The sequence below is a fragment of the Oreochromis niloticus genome, linkage group LG8 (assembly GCF_001858045.2).
Source record: "Oreochromis niloticus isolate F11D_XX linkage group LG8, O_niloticus_UMD_NMBU, whole genome shotgun sequence".
Lineage (NCBI taxonomy): Eukaryota > Metazoa > Chordata > Actinopteri > Cichliformes > Cichlidae > Oreochromis > Oreochromis niloticus.
Genome location: NC_031973.2, coordinates 22,561,901 through 22,581,884, shown reverse-complemented (window position 1 = coordinate 22,581,884; position 19,984 = coordinate 22,561,901). Strand labels below are relative to the sequence as shown.

At 40.3% G+C, this 19,984-nt stretch overlaps 1 protein-coding gene across 1 annotated transcript; it reads right to left on the bottom strand.

The window, feature by feature from the left end:
- Positions 1 to 851: 851 nt before the first annotated feature.
- Positions 852 to 19,055, bottom strand: gucy2cb (guanylate cyclase 2Cb). The gene is made up of 27 exons (XM_005448045.3): positions 18,612 to 19,055; positions 17,406 to 17,524; positions 14,992 to 15,059; positions 14,610 to 14,825; positions 14,340 to 14,458; positions 13,612 to 13,714; positions 12,557 to 12,671; positions 12,044 to 12,185; positions 11,511 to 11,593; positions 11,234 to 11,342; positions 10,545 to 10,626; positions 9,085 to 9,187; positions 8,951 to 9,007; positions 8,762 to 8,833; positions 8,528 to 8,632; positions 8,318 to 8,404; positions 6,589 to 6,721; positions 6,361 to 6,498; positions 6,129 to 6,205; positions 5,949 to 6,040; positions 5,641 to 5,799; positions 3,259 to 3,451; positions 3,004 to 3,178; positions 2,794 to 2,892; positions 2,509 to 2,603; positions 2,309 to 2,385; positions 852 to 2,225 (listed from the first exon to the last, which is right to left on the bottom strand). Exons 1-27 carry the CDS (start codon positions 18,811 to 18,813, stop codon positions 2,012 to 2,014), a joined length of 3,234 nt encoding a protein of 1,077 aa, XP_005448102.1. The 5' UTR covers positions 18,814 to 19,055; the 3' UTR covers positions 852 to 2,011.
- Between the last annotated feature and the right edge of the window lie 929 nt (positions 19,056 to 19,984).

The following is a 19,984-nucleotide window of genomic DNA, read 5'->3' as shown; positions in this document are numbered from 1 at the left end:
ATCATCAAATCGGGATAGAAAAACATTTCTCTCTGATGCTGGAGATTCTTTCATCTGCTGTCCGTAGAGCCACTTTACTGTCTGTGAACATGAAACGGATCCATGTGTGACGCATGGATCGTACGGGCTTCAGGAATCAGTGTTTGGATAGTTTCAAAACTGGACTTCATGAGGACCTGAACATACGACATCTTCAACAGAATGAAAGGAAAATGTACTTTTTTTTTTTTTTTATTTAATGTAAATGAATGTCAGCATTGTCAACAAAAATAAACATTTGGTTTAAGGTACAAAGTCTTTCTTTCGTTTTTAGCCCTGATCACAATGAGCCCACTGTACACTGCTTTCAGCGGTCCCCAACCCCCGGCTCACCGGTCCGTGAATCGTTTGGTACCGGGCCGCGAGAGTTGACGCTCGGGAATGAAATTGATGGTTTTCAAGGTTTTTATCGTTAACTCGGTTTCCCTGGGTCTTTTCCCTTGTGTTATGAGTACATTTTCATGCACTTTATAGTTTTTTTGTAGTTGTTTTATTTTGAAAGAAATGTGTATGCGTTACCATAGCGACCAGCGAGGAGGATGTTACTCTCTGTTGCGGCGCATTTCAGGAGGACGCCGCTAATAAAGTTACACAATTACACAGTGAATTCGCATTTATTATTATATTTATATTGTATCATTTTATTTTGTTGTATTTATCCGCAACACCTTAAAGGCCGGTCCGAGAAAATACTGTCTGACATTAAACCGGTTCCGTGGCGCAAAAAAAGGTTGGGGACCGCTGCTCTACACAATAACAAAGGCACTCTTTCAAGGGCCTGCAGTGCAGCATCTTCCTCCAAGAGCTTCCTCAATACAGCCTCCTCTGCATGACATGAGATGCATAGAGTCAAAAACTGGCAGTCATTTGGTTAAAGTAATAAATGCAGATGATGCTGAGTTGTGACTTTTATAAGCATTGTCTATAGATTTTTATGGGACATATAATTTACTTACTGGCTGACAAATGTGGAAACAAATACACATTAAGCGCTGTACATAAATAGAATAACCCAGTTTTAAGCTAAGCAGCAGAAACAATCAATGAACATTAATGACAAAAACAAGAGGATATATTACAAATACAGTAACTGTATTACTGTAGTTCTAAAACTTTTTCCAAACTGTACAATGCACAAAAAGGGCGATCCTGCATTTCTGTCTGCGCAAAACGGCCTCTTCTGTTCTTATCGTGTTCCTGTGTTTTGTTAGTTGAACAGGCCATTAGCAGCATCTGCACCGGCATGCGAGGGTGCTGCGGCTGGCTCATTCCATAGTAAGTGAATCAAATCCAAAAACGCTGCCACCTGACCACATGAGCATCAGCTGTGTTTGGGTTTGTTTGTTTTTTGCAATATAACTGCTGCTGAAATTTTTTGCTTTTATGTATTTATTTATTCTTTATTTTTCCAAGTGTCTTTGACCCCTCATAACTTCAGTTTGGGTTTCCACACTATTTTATAGATGTAAATCTATGTAGATCCATTTCTTACACATTCACAGGTATAAAAATACAGATGTAGCAAAAAATAATTTTGGCATAAAAAGAAAAAGAGCTAGAAGTTGAGCCTGGAATCAAAATTTGGATAAAAATGAATCCTTAAATATGCTAAATCTTCTTTTAGCTGAGTACCTGTTCTTCAAAGTTGGCCTAAAATGCACTTTTTGACCGTTTTTCTTTTGACAGGGGATGACAAAACTCCCCACCATTAAAACTTCACAACTGGTTATAGAAAAAAATCTGCACTGGACAAATCTAAGGTTTTGGCTTTCAGCTAATACACTTGGATGGGTACTGGGTAAAAAATAACAAGTACAAAGTTTCCACCCACCCTTTCCAACCACCCAAAATGATGGCAGGAAATAATGCGGGAATATTTGAGGTCTTTAGACGCAGGACTCTTAATTCCTCATTTTTCTATGCTTGATTTCCTGCTCTATATGCAATAACAGGCAGATAGTTACAGCATGCTCTACAGGAAGGTACTGAGTGTGTTATCCACAGTGGCTAGATGCAGGTACTCGGGAAGGCTGCTCTCAGACTCCACCTCTGACCCCTGGTCGCTGGTGTCCTCCTTGCTCTGACTTGGTAGCAGCTTCTTCCTTCGCACGGAACCTCGCGAGCGACGCTCCAAACACGTCAAGATCATGTGGGCGAGGTCCTGCTGGAGCCGCTGGACGTTTTCACTGGAAGAGAAAGCACCATGTTGAAAGAGTGAATCTCAAATGCGGAGCTGCATGTGAAAGGATTTTATCTCTTTTTTGCTTACGTTGTGGGTGGAGTAGGAAGATCGTAGTCTTCACCAGTTTCACCTGTCAACCAGTAAGTTGTTTCTGTGCCTTTACCCTAAAAAACCCCACATATTCATCACAGTCACTGGTATCAGTGTCGCAGTGAAGATTTTTGTCACTGTATCTCAATTTAATTTGGCTGACATGCTGCTACATTGAATGAAGAGACCAACTTTACCTTCAGGTTTGTTTCCCCTCTCATCTCATACTCAAACTTGCAGTTTGTTCTCTCCAGGATATCTATGGTAGGCTGACTGACATGGATCCGCAGGGCTGTGAGATAAAAAAGAAAAACAACAGAGCTTGGCTGTGGTCACTTTATTTAATTAGGCTGACTGCTGGCTTCTATAATTGCACTAGAGTAATGTACGGGAAGTCATTCATGTAAAATAACGAGAACAAAGGAAGCGGCTAGAGAAAATGTCAGTGTAAATCAGTTTGCTCATTACATGTGTCCACTCACGGTGTCCTGTAGATTCCATACGAGATGCTGTGTTGACCGTGTCTCCGAATAAACAATATCTGGGCATTTTTATTCCCACGACGCCCGCCGCACAGGGACCTGAACCCACAAACAACCAGGAGACAGAAGAATTAGTGTAAAGATCAGCAGGAGGTGAATTGATTTGCCGAAATGACCAATTTAAAAAATGCAAAACAAAGAAGAAGAGACCTGAGTGTACACCGATTCGTATCCACACAGCAATACCAGGAAGATGTCGGAGCTGGAAGGTGCCCATGAATGCCAAGATGTCCAGGGCCATGCGGCAAATATCCACTGCATGCCTGTTCCCGTTTCTCTTTGGAAGACCAGAAGCAACCATGTAGGCATCCCCTATTGTCTCCACCTGAGGATAGTAAAGGAAACCATGATGTTCGTGCTCATTGCTGGGTGCCTGAATCTCTTCGGTTGCATCCTTGCCAATACCTTGTACACATCGTGGTGGTCGACGATGCTGTCAAACCCCTTGTAGATGTCGTTAAGCATGTCCACAACTTCCATCGGTGTGCTGTACTGGCACAGAGTGGTGAAGCCAACTATGTCACTGAAATATATTGTAACTTCATCGTACAGCTCTGGCTCCACAGCCCCGGTCTCCTTCAGGCTTTTAACCACCGGGCTTTTAACCACAGAGAGAAACAGATAATAAAGAAAAGACATTTTTTCCATTGAGATTTCATTCTGATTTTGAGTTGGTTAAACCAAATGCCCCCCAAGTTTCCCCAACAGTTCATCCATCCATTTCATCCATGTATCCTTTATTTTTAGATAACTATCCTTTTTAAACAGTTCAATAATGCTACTTATTACAACCATTTAACTGTTAATTTACACTAACTTTTTGATCATTAATTAACACTAATTATTTCAATTATTTACTAATAAATTTAAGGGAACATTTCTAACCATTTAAAGTGACAAATGTATGCTAATTTATTAACTATTTAACCATTAATTTGTTTTAGCTTTTTAAAAACTATTTAGCTTTTAATTAATAGGGTTACTATTAGACTAGGTCTTTTTTATTCAGTTTGTTAAATGAATAATTAATACAATTTTATTCAACAATGTATGGTAACTTTTTAACCATTTATAGCCATTCATTTATGCTAATCTTTTAACATAAGATAAGATAAGATAAGATAAGATAAGATAAGATGGCCTTTATTAGTATAACCTTCATTAGTCCCACACGTGGGAAATTTGTTTTGTTACAGCAGAAAGTGGACAGTGCAAAGTTACAGAAGCAAAAATTAAGAAAAAACACTGGGATGGGATAAGATAATAAGAGTAAGAATAAGATACTGTACACAATAGAATAGAATAAAATACTATATACAACAGAATAAAATACAATGTTGTCAGAAAAAGAGAATTGCACATAGTGTTATTGCACATGTGTGGATGTTTGGTCAGCTGCGCAGTCTTTGTTGTGGACTCTGACAACAGTAGGAAGGAAAGACCTGCGGAATCTCTCCGTCCCACATCGTGGGTGACGCAGCCTGCCACTGAAGGAGCTGCTAAGTGCTGTCAGTGCTGAAAGACAAGCTGGAGAACACAGGAGTGGACCATCACCTCACATCATGGATACTGGAATGCCTCACCGACCAACCACAGTACGTGAGAACTCAGGGCTATGTGTCGGATAGGGTGGTCTGCAGTACAGGGACCCACAGGGAACGGTTCTGGCTCCGTTCCTCTTCATCATCTACACTGCAGACTTCTCCCACAACTCCACCCAGTGCTTCCTTCAGAAGTTCTCTGATGATTCTGCAATAGTCGGCCTCATCACTGATGGTGGACTGGTGCCAGCAGAACTACCTCCAGATCAACACCAGTAAAACCAAGGAGCTGGTGGTAGACTTCCGCAGGCACAAATATCCTCCACTGCAACCACTAAACATTCAAGGTATGGACACTGAGGCTGTGGACAGCTACAGGTACCTTGGTGTTTATCTGAACAATAAACTGGACTGGACTCATAATTCAGGTGCCCTCTATAAGAAAGGGCAGAGCAGGCTGTACCTGCTGTGGAGACTCAGGTCTTTTGGAGTGGAGGGCCCACTCCTGAAGACCTTCTATGACTCTGTGGTGGCCTCAGCCATCTTTTACGGTGTGGTCTGCTGGGGCGGCAACATCTCTGCTGGGGACAGGAAGAGACTGAACAGGCTGATCCGAAGGGCCAGCTCTGTTCTAGGATGCCCTCTGGACCCAGTGGAGGTGGTGAGTGACAGGAGAATGTTGGCTAAGCTGTCATCCCTGTTGGACAACATCTCCCACCCCATGCAGGAGACTCTGAAAACATTATTTAACTATCTATCTGCTAATTTATGCTTGCTTTTTAAACTATATACTGTAACTATTAACTTATCTTATCTATTTCAACTATTTAATCCAATATTTTATGCTGTTTAACCTCAAATTTATATTCACTTTTTAAAATTATATAACTATAAATGTATACTACCCATTAAAAATATTCAATCCAACAATTTATGCTTAGCTGAACTTTTATAGCCACTTAGCAGGTTTAGCATATTTCTTCTTCAAATTTTGACTTGTTTTTGGAGGCGTAGCACATAGACGGCCATTCACATCTACAACTAATTTAGAATCACCAATAAACTTAACATGGATGTCTTTGAACTCTGAGAAGAAACCAAGCAACGTAGAGAAAACCAACATAGGCAAGGGGTGAACCTTCTTGCTTTAAGGTGACAGTGCTAACCACTGAAACTCAGTGCTGGTCACTGTTAATGTAGAAATAAAACTAATTTTCTAACAGTACATGAATGAGTGTAAACAAACCAAGGCAGCAGCATAAAGTTAAGATTGTCAGCTCGATCCCTCTCAGCTTTGTAGAGGGCCGTTCTCTCCTCCACCAAGTACTCCAGGTTTCTGGAATACATCTGCAGCCGTCTGATCATGTTATCCAAGTAGCTCTCATTTTCCTGATTATGGATTTTACTGGAGTGATGAAGAGGAGAAGAAAAGGGATATGAGGAGGGAGATATATTTAGAAATCTGTAATCTGGTTCCCAGAAACTATATAGGCTACACCAGGACATGCACACTGATAGCTGAAAACAGCAATAACATAAAGAGAGCGTTATTACCTGATGATTTTCCCCAGATAAATTTCCACTTTCTTAAAGTCAGGTCTTTTTTCTGGATCCTCATCCCAGCAGCTTTTTATCAACGTGTACACCTTACAGGAGGAAACAACAATGTAAAGACATAACAGACAAAACAGACACTGAAAATAAATTAAAGCTAGCACATGAATGAAAAAAAACCTCTAATTCTTTCTCTGAAGCCGTCTCAAAGTTAAGATCAGGTCTGAAGTAGGATGTCATGAGCCTGGACAGTTTTTCTGTTGAGAAACACACAGAGACGCAGATGGCATTGTAGTGTAGCTCTGGATCAAACAGGCCTTCTTTCTTTCACTCTGAACTTGGTGGTGCGGAGATGATCATTTGCAAACAAAATGACTGTAACTGTCACGTATTGTATTTGAGTGTTGGAAACCTGATCGGTCGGAGCAGGATTCAGTGTAGAAGGTGTTCTTCCTGAGAACAATCTCTTGCGCAATGATGGCAAAACTGTAGATGTCTCCTTTCTGAGACATGCCCTGGTTCCTCAGATGCTCCGGAGCTGTCCACAAGTCTGACAGGATGATGTGGAGACAGACAAACGTTAGCAGGTAAAGAAGAGAACTAAAAGATATTTCAGGAGGATTTTTGATTGTGGCGTCACCTTGGAAGGGGCTAAGAAAAGCATTGCAGCCAAAGTCTGTGATCTTCACCACCATGCGGTTGTCCACCACACAGTTGGTGGATTTGAGGCGACCGTGAACCTGAATGTCACTGGCATGGAGGTAAGACATGCCCTGCACAGAGGATTCAGAGCAACATTACACCTTCCACTGGTGGAAGTAATGAGATTTATGGAAAATCAAAGAGGCGGTGAGTAATCTGGTGTTTAATGACCTCTGCTGGCAGGCAGAGGCAAGTGCAACAACAGCTCCCATAACACAGGTCTGCAAAAACAATTTATTTTTTCAGTCGCATGGGATATTTTTGGTAAATGTTATGTTTTTTAGGGTGCTGAATCCAAAAATGATCTCCATTTCCCTCCATTACGTACAGTTTGTTTTTGCAAAACATGAGGAGTTAAACTAAAAGCATGAGTTAAGAAAACCTGACGAAATTGAATTTTTAAAATATTTTTCCTCGTTTCAGTGAGTAAAAATCTATGAGAAACATTTAAAAATCCTATGCACCTTTTAGTTGCAGACCTGTGTAATCCTGCTCTTCATTTAAACCAAACCTTTTAAATAATGTTCCCCCAATAATTTTGAGCCAGAAAAAAATACTTATATAAAAGCTTACTGTGCCTTCACAGGGTCTGACTTATCAAACAACAAGCTTAGAACAAAAAAACCCACCAATACTTAAATGATTAAACATTTAAAATGTAACATTTAATTATTAACTAGTGGGATAATATTGAGTCTTTCTGATAAGTTGCCAAGTTAAAAATTAATCACTGTTTATCGCGCTGTGACAGTGATCAAACTGATCAAACTTTAGAGTCACAGTCTTTTAATGGCTTTGTTTTGATCACAGTTGTTACAGATAAGGAGGCCTCGTCACTATATGTACTTCTTTGAAACTACAAATCCATTTTCTTTATACTTGTCCATCCATCAGCTCACAGTGACAACATGACTAAAGATAGAGTTTAAAAATGGGTTCTTTGCAAAGTTGCTTGTTATGTGTAGATACAACACTGGTTCATCTCTTGAGTCAGGAGCCTTATTTATGCTTGCATAGTCTACTGGACTAAAAATGAGTGAAAAAGCAGCCAATGTCTAAATAAAAATATTAAAAGATTTTCAGAAAGCCTGCAAAACTATTGCTCAAGAGCCGTTTGAACAAAGCAACCAAATCTGGCTCCTTGGAAACAAACTATGAAGACATAAGGGGACTTTTGCACAACGCTGTCAGGATTGAGCGAACCTTCCTTTCTTTTTGATGATGAACGAGTTCTGGGTTCAGTTTATTATACGGTAACAGGTGAAGTGATCCCATTACAGTTTACATCAGGTACAAAAGTTTATTACCAGTTATTCAGGGAACTTTTATGTCACACTGCATGAATGGAGAGTAACACTGAGTAACACTAAGTTTCATAACCCTTTTTCAGTTATGTATTAAGACAGATTGCTACTATGTCAAGCTCTCAGTACAAAAACTGTCATTCATTACATTGTCCTTGACGCTGTAATGATTTCTGGTGTTTAGTGAATGCTGCTGCTTTATGGCAGATACACGTGACCGTTTTTCCGCTCAGGGCGGTGAGTCACGAGTCAATCTACACTTGTGTGGTCTCTTATCATGCCACACACCGCTTGTGATGCTTGCAAATGCTTAAGTTCGATAACTGTTCTGCTCACGGGCAGAGTCGAGCACTTCTCTCTCACCTTGGCGATGTCGTACATGACAGAGATCTTGAACTCCCAGTCCATGAAGGTCTCCTCTGGGTATGAAATCTTGTCATTCAGCACATACTTGAAAAAGAAAAAGACACCCACGTTCTGCATTCATGCACTTTTATTCTTCACACGTCTTGACAGCTGTGTTTAAACTGAGACCTGAAGATGGACTCAAATTGAAAGTTTTGCTATACGTACCTTGAGCGAGCCTCGCTCGCCATACTCAAACACGCCAAAGACACCATGATCTAACTTGACTGTGCCGTAAAACTTTGTGAGGTTGTAGTAGTCGATATGCAGTAGCTGCAGGGGGGGGACAAAAATGTGGAGTGCTAGTGAGTTTGGATAAAAATTAACAAAGAGGGCTGGCAATAAAAGAATTTCAGTGTGACAAGACATCAAATCCAGAAAACTTGCTTGTGTGCGTCTTACCGCATTGAGCTCCCTTTTCTGGGTTTCATCAAAGTTCCCATCTGAGTTCTTCAGCTCCTTCAAGATCACAATCTGAAAGAAATATTGCAGAAGCACCAACCAGATTACATCTGCTAACTCACTTTCATCAGTGCAAAAGCACTAGATGCTGACTGATTTGGAAAACACTGCCGGATGCTGTCCATCTACCTTCTTATCGTAGAGAGCACAGCGGATCTTGATCTTCTTTTTCTTCTTACTTTCAATCTAATAGGGGTTAGAGGAAGGTCGGTTTCACAGCATTCTTAAGGCTGACTTGACTGAGGTGTTTACATCTCACTTACATTAAGGGAGATGACGTTGATGTCATCATTTTCCATCAGCGTGATGAGATCAGAGTTAACGTGGGACCAGCGCTTCCTGAGCAGTCGATCTCTTCTGTTCTGTCTATGCAGGAGAGAAAAAACTGCATCAGGAGATTACTGGTAAAGGTTGGTTGCACGAAAAGCAGCTGACTCCTATGTTTATAAAAGGCAGCTTTCAATTTTAATTTCATGTCATGAGTCCATGTTTTGAATTTAATGAAAAGAGTGTAATAGAGCTGTAACCTGTATAGTACATACAGACTTTCAGATTGTTTTTCATGTAACCTGAAAGTCTGTATATACACAGCTCTAACAGGTAATTGTAGCACCTTTTAATCAGAGTGTAGCATCAAGCCAGTTACACTTCTGGTAAACCGATCTGGTCAGTTTAGAGGCGGTTAGTTCAGTTTCAGGTGGAGGTCGCTGACATTTTCTTCCCTCTTCATCTTTTCTGACGTTTTTTTCACTACTTTTGCATTTTTCTGGGGTCAGTGTCACTGCTGGTGGCATGAGGTGATACCTTGACCCTACAGAGGCTCCACAGGTAGTCCAACTCCTCCATGTTGGCACATTAATACGTGCCATTTTCAAAAGGTTTGCTGTGCTGAGCACATGTGACAGAAGTGAAAGGGTTTGGAGAACCCGTGGAAAATGCAATGCTGTCTGTAACATCCTTCAGCATGACTGGTTTGGTGGTGGGTCAGTGATGCACTGGGGAGGCATATACATAGAGGGACGCAGAGATGTCTACAGACAACGGCACCCTGACTGGTATCGGGTATCAGGATGAAATCTTCCTCTGAATACACAGCAATGCCCGGCCTTATGTGCTGAGAGTATGCAGGAAGTTTCTGGACGATGATACCGATGTCTGGCCTCCACACTTGCCTGACACCTTCGGGACTTTCAGTTTCAGCCCATCTGAAGCTGTCAGATTGCACCTCAGACTGTCCAGGAGCTCAGTGTCACCCAGGTCCAGATCTGGGAGTAGATCCCCCAGGACACCATCCATTATCTCATCAGGAGCATGTTGCCGACGTTGTCAGGCGTGCATGCAGCACCATTTTGAGTTGTTGCAATGAAATTTCAGTAAAGTGGCCTAGCCTGCTGCTTCTTTTCTTCAGCCCTTTGTAGGTTGATCATTACATTTCCATTAAATGATGGGGCACTTTTTCCCTCCTAACACATTACCAAGTCCCTATCAGTGTAGATATCCACTGTGATTTTTTTTCCCATTAAAAGCTGTCGTGTTTTCAAAGTTTTCCTGCAATTTTTGGAGCAGTGTATCTACCGTACTACTATATATGCCATTATATGATGGGGCTAAAATCATTTATGTAAATTCATGACCTTTTGCAGAGAATGCAAACATTTAATTGAAAGCTGCCACACACTTAATAACTCCCTGTTATTCTCATGTTCTATGTGCTATGGCATACCTGTAGAAAATAAAGGCGATCGTGGCCACTACGACCACAGTGACACCCAACACAATCACGATGATGGTGTGAATTGCAGGGCCTACAGTAATAAAGACAAAAAAGAGGCACCACTTCAGTTCCAAGCCGATGCTTCTGACACACAGAGGACAAAAGATAAACATGGGCCGAGCATTCAAGTGCCATAATATTTAAGCTAATCTCAGATAGGGCTGTGAGGAGGTCATCTACAGGAAACAAAAGAAGAACTGAGCCATAAAACCACTTCATATAAAACATGCAAAAGTTGATGTATGTGGAGCAGTTTATGGTTGCTATAACTTTTCCTCCTGTTCATACCCACCATTAATGCTTATTAAATGAAAACGGGGACACAAATCCACACTAACTAAGATAAAACAAAGAGGTGCTTAAACCACAGCTGAAGCCTTACATATAATTCACCGGAACCTTGGATTAGTGCAAGTCTTTGAAAAAGACCTGTCTGAGCGGATACAAACTGATCAGGCCTTGTTGTGGAGATCTAAATCATTATGGTGGACATGCCTTCTTTCTAGAGGACAAAAAAGGAAGTTCTCTTAACATAAATCTTTAAAATATTAAAGTGAAGACATATTTTGAGGTTGTGCCCGCTGAACTCAGTGATAAAAGCTAAACGTGTGTATGTGTGTGTGTGTCTTTCGATGTACCGCTGTCTGGCGTGGTATTGGGAAGTCTTTTCCCCCAGATGAATTTAGGAGCCTCCTCCACCACTGTGGTTTTATAGCGCGCCGTGTCAAATGTGAATAAAATATCGTACTGGGTGTGACACAAGAGGGGAGGAAAAAAGCAAAAAGACACATTTCAGCATCAAACCAAAAGCAAGAGATGCAGCACAGTAAGGTTTTATTCACAATGAAAGCACAGCGTATTTTCTTCATGTACTCACTGCTAAATGTCAAAAAAGAAAACAGGAGAAAAAGATACCTTGTTGTCACTAGTGGTGTAGATGATTGAGAAAGCCACGTCTCTGTCCCCGTACTCGTCCAGCGCATACTCCCCAGCAATCCCTGAGCAGAATCACGTAATCGTTTTTAAACTTCTGTTCACTTCATTTCACCGTGTGTGTCAGCTGTAAACCTTTAATGCGTCTCTCAGTCAAACTTGCACTCACAACCGGCTGCTTACAGCTGTGGGCTGTTATACCAACTCTCTTTGTGTCAATGAAAACACAAAGAAGTAATAGCAGACAGCCTCCATCTGTTCGACCTCACAGTAGCCATGTCTGCTCTGAGATCAGCTCATTAGTGTTTTGGTGGATGGCGTTTTCCCACTTTTCACAAGCTAATTTTAGTATTTGTTTCTGTTTTGCTCAGTATGTTTAACTGCAACTATCTGCAGCCGCCAAAAAAGTATTAAATGCTAACTTGTGTAAATTCTTGTGTATTTGCTAATACAGGTACTTGCAGCTCGTATGCAAGCACTTCCCCCTCCTCGCTGTTATCTTCCACCTGCCTTACCAGTAAATTTGGTGTTTCTGAAGTAATTTACATTCACATATTCCGTCCTGTGAAGCTGAGACTGATTTTGTTTAGAAATTGTTCTCATCACTTGGCCAATAAAGAGCACTGCGTCATGGTACGCGGCCATGTAGTCGTTCATCTGCAGAGGAACAGACAGAGACAAATGGTTGGAACTACTTTCTCATATAGCCCTTAGATTTGTGTGAAGGAGCTCTAATATGCATCCTTCCTTCACTACACAGGCGCTGAATTATTTTATATATTTTATACTCAGTGAAGACTTTATTTAATGATATTTCATTGAACATTTATTATTAACTCTTCCGAGGTCCATTTCTGGTTGGCATGGTCCTGTGTTGTTAATCCCTTATTTTCCCTTAAAACCCTACAAGTTGATTATTGAGAGTGAGCGGAACAAAAGCAGCCATTGTGAAATCAGAGCTAACCTTTTGTTTTATTTGCTACAGAAGCACTGCAAAGAGAGACGTTGTGTATTTCTGGTTTGCTCACCGTGTTGTTGTCTTGAAGGTTTGGGTTGATTCTGTAGCTTCGGGTGTTCGGCATGGTAAGCACCAACACGTTCTTCATTTCTGGCAGCGACGATGCGTTGGTGTAGTATACATCACTGTGTAGAGGAATCAGCAGAGGTCTGATGAAAAATTCTACATGTGCAGAAATTTCCTTCAGTTTCCTTCAGTTATTATATATTATTCTATTATATTCAGTAATTTAGCTGCATTTGATTGCTTAGTTATTCATTTCTACTCTATCCACTCAGTTTACTTGGTATAGATCTTTGCTTACCATGCTTTACCAAAATTTATTGGTATAAAGATGGATATTATCATTCAATAATAATACTGTTGAAAACTCAATAGATTTAGCCTAGTTTGTGCTATTTTGTGCATTTTTGCTTTCTAAGTTAGCCATTTAGCTTAGCAAGTTTTGTCCAATTTTTAAAAAATCTTTCTTCCAGAAATTGAATTAGGCTTACTACTTCTGCTGTGTTCAGCTTTTGACAAAAACATTAAGTGTTTAGTCAGGGCATCAAGTAAAAGTACATTGGATCCCAGAGGAGCTTTAGCCTGACCATAACCGCTACCCCTGCAAGCCATTTTGCAACCCAGCTCCATCCCATCTCTCAGTTTTCATGCTGACTTAATGTCATGTTTGTTGCCGCTGCCACTGATGCCCTCCCTGCTTTGCTGCTCCTCTCCCCTCCTGAGGCTTTCTAACTGTGTCCATTGGATGGTTGAGCAGTCATAGATGATGAAAATACTATTACGCTGGCTCAAGCTGTTGTGATTGAACTATTTATTCCATCTATGTCTGCTTCTTCACTTCTTCCCACACTTAGTCTCATTTTATGATGACACACAGTAACTGACTCCATGAAATCACTCAATCAGTCAGTCACTACTTTACAATTTCCAGGTACCCATTCACCAGTTAGGAAAGTACTTGTGATTGTGAATCACTGCTGTGGGGTTAGAGAAAAAGACTACAAATTAAGAAAACAAGTGGAATAAAGAGGAACCAAGGTGAAATAATTCAACAGCACTAACCTATAAAGATCAATGAGGATGAAGACGATATCACTGCTGTCCGCAGCCTTAGAGCCATTTTTAATTTCCACTAGGTCCATTGGTGATCCACACATAATGAACACTGCAGCAGAGAAGTATTTGTAACAGCACAGTCCTACAGTTACTTTTTTCTTCTTTTTTTGCCAAGTTGGCCTTGGGATGCAAATACAAACTTGATTTCCATTTAAATTACTTCTTCAACCTTGAAACCAAAGTTAATACCAAAACCTAAAACCCTCTTTTATGGTGACATCAACATGAAACAAAGGGGAGGTTGTGTGTCCGTAAGGCTCTGGGACACAAATTCTTAAATTAAGGTCATTCTTTGAAGCGTGAAAGCTGTCATTATCAAAAGTCAAACTTGTAAAGGCATAGCTTGATACTGTTGGTGTTTTTTTTAATTCACCCTTCGTAATGTGGCGTAAAAATATGCAGCAGGAAGTTCAAAGAAAAGCTATTATGGCCCTCGAGCTAGCTCTCCTTCTGAAACAGAAAATTCAGAGTCTCCCTCACAATGACAGCGTTAACAAACTCAATAGTTTTTATTAAATGTGCTTTGTAGAACCTGGCCCTGGGCTCTCTTATGAAAATAGCATTCTAGCCGTCTGTGTGTGTTGACCCAGCAAACTGAACGCCATTGTTATGTCTCGCTGTGAAAACAGAGAGGTTTTCGATCTTGTTTGAGAAAAAATACATCAAATTCTTACAGTTGCATGTCCTGTTGGGTAATGTAAGCACGCTGTGCAGTTCTGCGGGACTGCGTAGAGGTATTATTGAAACATTTAAGGCAAGCGGTTCCACCGTCGCTTCAATTGCACTTACATACCTGAAGATGAAAATGAATATAATGCAAAATTTAAATTAACAAAAATATTTAACTTTCAAAAATGTAACTAGAATATAATTAAAAATATCATTTATCAGATTTTGTAATAGCTCACAACAGATGAGTCTCTCCTTAAAGATGGGTTACTCACCAAACGCATTCCTCTGTGGGGTTCGTTTTTTTATAAATATACGCTGTCTTCCATGAAGGTTTAAGCTCATTGTTTTCTTTCCAGAAGTGGTCGACAAAGTCAGCGATCTTGCGTGCAGGTGGCAGGAGTCGCTGCAAGTTAAAGGTGTAGTCGCACGAGCGACCAAAGCTTCCCGCTGACAAAATGGGTCTACTGAGACTCATGCCAGCTTCCTTACTGGAAGAAGAGAATAAAAAAGAGAGGGAGACAATGGTATTGACTAATTATGATAAACTGATGAATGATAAGCATAGTGCAACACAGGCAAAACCTGTTTGAAAATCTGAAGTGTCTTTTTCAAGCTTATTGGCAGAATCATGTCCTTGGAAAATTCAGAACTTACTCCACTATTGGGAAAGTAACATAGGTGCACGTGGGTCCAAGCACAGCACATCCCAGATTTCCTGATTCCTGCAAAAATAAAAACATATAAAGCGAACAATTGACAGAATTTTATGCAAATCTTGCCTGATCTTTAAACTCCTGAGACCCAAGCCCTTGTTTTCTTTCAGGTTCCTTGGAAAATCGACCCGTTTTCCTAGCATTAGAAGTAGTTTGTGGAAAAATGTTCTCACCGTGGGACAGCAGGTTTATTTTACTATATAACATAATAAAGTCATCAGGTTGTAGCAAAGTCTAAAATATTTTTATTACAACACTTGCTCAGACAAAATTGCAAATGATGCAACATATCCAAAAGCCTTGTAACTCGAACATTTTACATGCTCCATACTCCAAACTTAAGGCATGCACCAAGGCAAGAAAACAAACAAGCAAGCATGTATTTACTACACTACGCCACAGAACTGTGCAAAATGTCAGGCGTGGTGCATAATAAGACATTACTTGGAATTTATATAGGACCTTATAGAATCATGTGAAAGACTTTGTGTTAAACTGAGATCCAAGCCCTGCTTGTACAAGTACCTTCAGCAGGAATACCTTGAAGTTTTCTGTATGATTTTGTCTAAAATCATTCTTATGGAATTTTGCCCCCATCTTCTTTACAACGTTGCTCACACAGAATCACAGAATTTCAGGTAGGCTGAACTTTGGGCCTTTGCAGCACTTTGATCCTTTCATTTCACAGAAATTATGTTGCAGATTTGCCGCTGTGCTTTGATTATTGTTGCATGAACCATTTTTAAGCTGTTGGATAGATGGCCTCACATCTTAAAAGGAATTCATGGTCAACTCAGTGACTGCAACGATCCCAGATCCTGTGGATGCAAAACAAGCCCCAAACAGAACCCCTCCACCACTCTGTTTGACAGTTAGTATGAGGGTATTGTGCTAATAAGCTGTGTTTGCTTGTAGCTCTTGGGTTTTTTGCAGTTTCTCTGAGCGTTGCACGGTCTGAGCTTTGGGTGAATTTGCTGGAACATCCACTCCTGTCATTGTCTTAATCCTGGCATTATCTGAATGCTCCATACCAGCAAACTGTCAAAACCTCTGCTTTTATAGAGGCGTTCGCACTTACTGATGATCAGTTAATCAAGTGCATTTGAATCAAACATCATCCTCTTTTCTACTTGTGTCTTGGTCATGGCTGTGGAGTGTTTTTTCAGAGATTTATCTCATTAAATTCTATAATTTGCAAATATTTCTAAAGTAAAATACATGCAGTAACGAGGTGGAAACACCCAGGCCTTCTTCTATTAGCAATCCAACTGCTACTCTGCAACCTGCTCTTCTCAAAGCCAGTTGAGAGAATTTCTTCCATATGCCCAAGGTCCACCTTCAAATCTCCTCCTATTTGAACATTAAAAACCTCACCTAGGAGGCATTCATGAGGGGTCCATGTCAGATGCCCTCAATGTGCCTGTATGTTTGGGTTTCGCCCAGTGGACAAGAGGATTGCTCTCAAGTCGGGGAATGGGTCCTGACCATCATTTGCACTTATGCACCGAACACATGAGTTGGGGGAGGAAGATGGCCCAGCTGCGGACTCCAGCTGGGAGTTTTCATTGTTCACATTCTTATGTTGATTTCTGATAACAGTTAAACTTGAAGGGCTGAAGGCTGGGAAATGGCCTGCATAGGGTATTCATAAGTGCACTCAGTACTGATATTTGATTTTGTAATCCCATCATCACATCTGGACCAGATGTCTTGGCTAGGTAGTGAGTTGAGCTGTCAAGTAACTACCTGGTGGTACAGTAAAGGTACGCTGGGAGCATCGGGCAGAGGCCCCTAATCCGGGAGATCTTCAGCTCCCACCTCTGGAGAAGCTTAGAATGGGTTCTGAGGGTGAGGGGTGACACATATTCTGAACCTCCATAGCTGAGGTAGTTGCAAGGGGCTGTGGCCTTAAGGTGTCCCGTGCCTGCCATGGGAGCAACCCGAAGCATGAGTCCACTCAAGCTTGGCTGTCGTGTGGGACTTTGGCAGTAGACAGCAGATACCAGCAGGCCAAGCAAAGCATGTCTTTGACAGTATTTGAAGGAAAACCGAGGTGTTTAAAGAGTTCAGAAAGGAAGTGAAATAATAGTTTTTGCTGGCTTAGCAGTGATTCTGTTAAGTTTTTACAGAGATTTACTAAGACTGGCATAGTCTTGTTTTGATTTGTGGTCTTGCACAAAAAAGTGTCTATGGCATTAATGAGGAGAGCAGGTCTACGAACTAAAAAAGTGCATCCAACCCATAAATGAATGTCCTGTGGAAGCAAGATCTCAGGGTTACGCAGGCTCATGTATATGTGCATCCAACATGCTGAATTTTTTTTAAATTTTTTAATATAAAACTGTAGCTACTTACCGTCAGGTTGTTTAGCTCTGCAACTGCTTCACATGAACTGCTCCGGCAGCCTCGGTGCCAGTATAAGTTTGTGTCAAACCCACTGAAATTCGCAGTTAGGTTAAAAGTCACAGCTGGATCTTGGGTGTGTGGAAAGAAAGACAGTTCCAGATATTAGTTTTGACTTTCTCTTCATTTTGAACCACAGTGTGTCTGTGGATATTACATTTGTTTTAAAGAGAAATAAAGTGTGTGTGTGTGTGTGTGTGTGTGTGTGTGTGGAGGGGGGGTTATGTACTAGAGCTTCCTATATGGAAGTAGGCCCTGAATTCTACCATATATGTAAAATCTATTAATTTGGGGAAGTGTACACTCCACAACAGTAAAAGACACAGAACCATGTAAGCTTAAATAGCGAGCTACAGCTGAAGAATCACAGTTGCTAATAAAAAAAAAACACCAACAAATTTCAGCTGGCAAACAAGACAACTACTTTTGATTACCTGTGTCATAAACTGGGACATTCTGTTTAAGTTTTACTGATAATGTTTAGAAATAAACCCGTCCAGGGCTTTCCTAACAACCACTTAATAAAAACTTGGCTAGATAAAAAATTCCTGCTAGCCAAAAAAAAACCCTTTTATGTTTAATTATCTTAAATAATAGGTGTCGATAGCAAATACTTTTTGCATAATGGCATCATTGCAGACTGTGGGTGAGTCAAAACTAACAGCAAACTGTACTGTTGTCATGTTGACCAAAAGTCAGGCTAAACTGGTATAAGATAAGTAAGGTAATAAGCGTTGCAGGTAGCTTCCTTGTAGTTAATAGGATAACGATCTTTAATCTACTAGTTTATGAAACTAATGAAGAATATCTGTTAACAGTAGCAGCTTTACTTTTCTTGCATACTTTTTTAGTCTTTAATAGTGAAATCCCTGAATAATTCCTAAAACAGCTTTAAAATTGTTACTTTTGGGAAAAGCAACATAAAAATCTGAAAATAGGACTGGCGTTGAAGGTTGGCAACAATATGCAAAGCAGTAAATATAAATGAACAATAATAGCCAGTGATATATGTGTTAAATTATCAATATCTATAAACATGAGTGTACCAATATACATAATGTATATAGAGAATGCTGTTACACTAGAGATCAAATTGTCTGATTTTGTGCAGATTTGTCATGTGGTTTGTTTTTTTGTTTTAGTTTTTAATTTCATTACCCTGGGCAGCATTAATGGCTGAATCTTTCTCTATGGCCTTCAGTATTTGTCCTTCCACATACTGGAGGCTCCAGGGAGAGTCCTCATCATCCAACAGTATAACGTTGATTGTAATCCCACTCCCACATTGTCCAACACTAGGACACGATGCCACAAGAATTCCAAAGGTGAACAAACAAAGTAACCAGCTTCCCGAGCCCATTCTCAGCTCCGAGGTGAGTGCTTGTGCCTTTTAGCCGTTAAAGAGAGTCCATGGTATCCACCGATCCTGAATCCAGTGCAGTAAAGTCACCAAAACACTCAGAAAACTCCCTCTTAACTTATGATCACCTTGAATAAAGCTTTGCCTGCTGAAAGGTTTGCTTTGAAGAAAAAAATAAATCCTGTGCGAAAGTCTTCTCCTCTTTCAGCTTCCCTCTAAGCGCTACTCACCTGTTCGTTCTATGTCACCATGTTAATATACAACCTTTAAAGACACAGACGCAGGCCATATAACCTTGTCAGTGCTGTGTCATGGCCTGCATAAATTAAAGCTTAAAGCAAACACACAGAGCATGGCTTGGTTGTAAGTTTGTTGATAATCTTACACTCACAAATTTAATTTAATGGAGATTCGTACCATGAAATTGTTTTGTGCAGATATACAGTTCAATTGGCAAACAGGAAAACAGCCCAGAAAAAAAAAAAAGATTAAACCTTGAGATATCTTAATTTAAGAAAAGGATAAAGCGTCAATGGCCACACGGGACACTTTTATCAGTAAAGGTAAAGCTATAAAACTTATAAAAATGTAGTTCAAAATTTATTCTGCCTTCATCTTCTAAAGCTGTCCAGTTGAGCCAGATTGGAGTCTTTGCCAGCCCAGTTCTGCCCCTGGCCTTATATCTGACAGACTTTTTTTGAAGGGGTTTCTCTTAATCGAGGAAATATTTCTGTAATCATCCACTTTAGCAGTCTTCTGTGGTCTTTCAGCTCCTTTGGCATTGCTGTACGGGCCAGTGCATTCCTTCTTTTGTGTTGATTTGTCCTTTACTACAGTTTTTGGTATTTCGCTGACAGGTTAGTTGAGGTTTTCCAGAATAATGATGCCCCCCTTCACTTCAGACCTTTTATCTTATTAACTTGTCATGAAATAATAAGAGAACAGACCTCGCCTGGCTTTGTAACTCCAGGTCAATGAATTGTCTAATTAATTTTTAGCCTCTGAAAAATTTAGGACAATATATATCCCTTCAATTCCTAAAGAGTTAATGTCAACTTTTTAATTTTTTAAACCCCTTGAATTAAAGCTGGAAGTCTGTACTTCACTCACAGCTTGACTATTTGATTTAAATTCCTCCTTTTGGGTTAAATAAAGTGGCAGACAGCAAATC

Bases quoted from the DNA above. Each gene is read 5' to 3' on its own strand.
- gucy2cb (XM_005448045.3), bottom strand. From the start codon at position 18,813: ATGGGCTCGGGAAGCTGGTTACTTTGTTTGTTCACCTTTGGAATTCTT. The intron at 6,041-6,128 runs GTTTTTTTTCAT...TCCTCCTGTAAG, and splicing joins CTTCAGAGAAAGAATTAGAG to GTGTACACGTTGATAAAAAG. The intron at 5,800-5,948 runs GTAATAACGCTC...TCATCACTCCAG, and splicing joins TATCTGGGGAAAATCATCAG to TAAAATCCATAATCAGGAAA.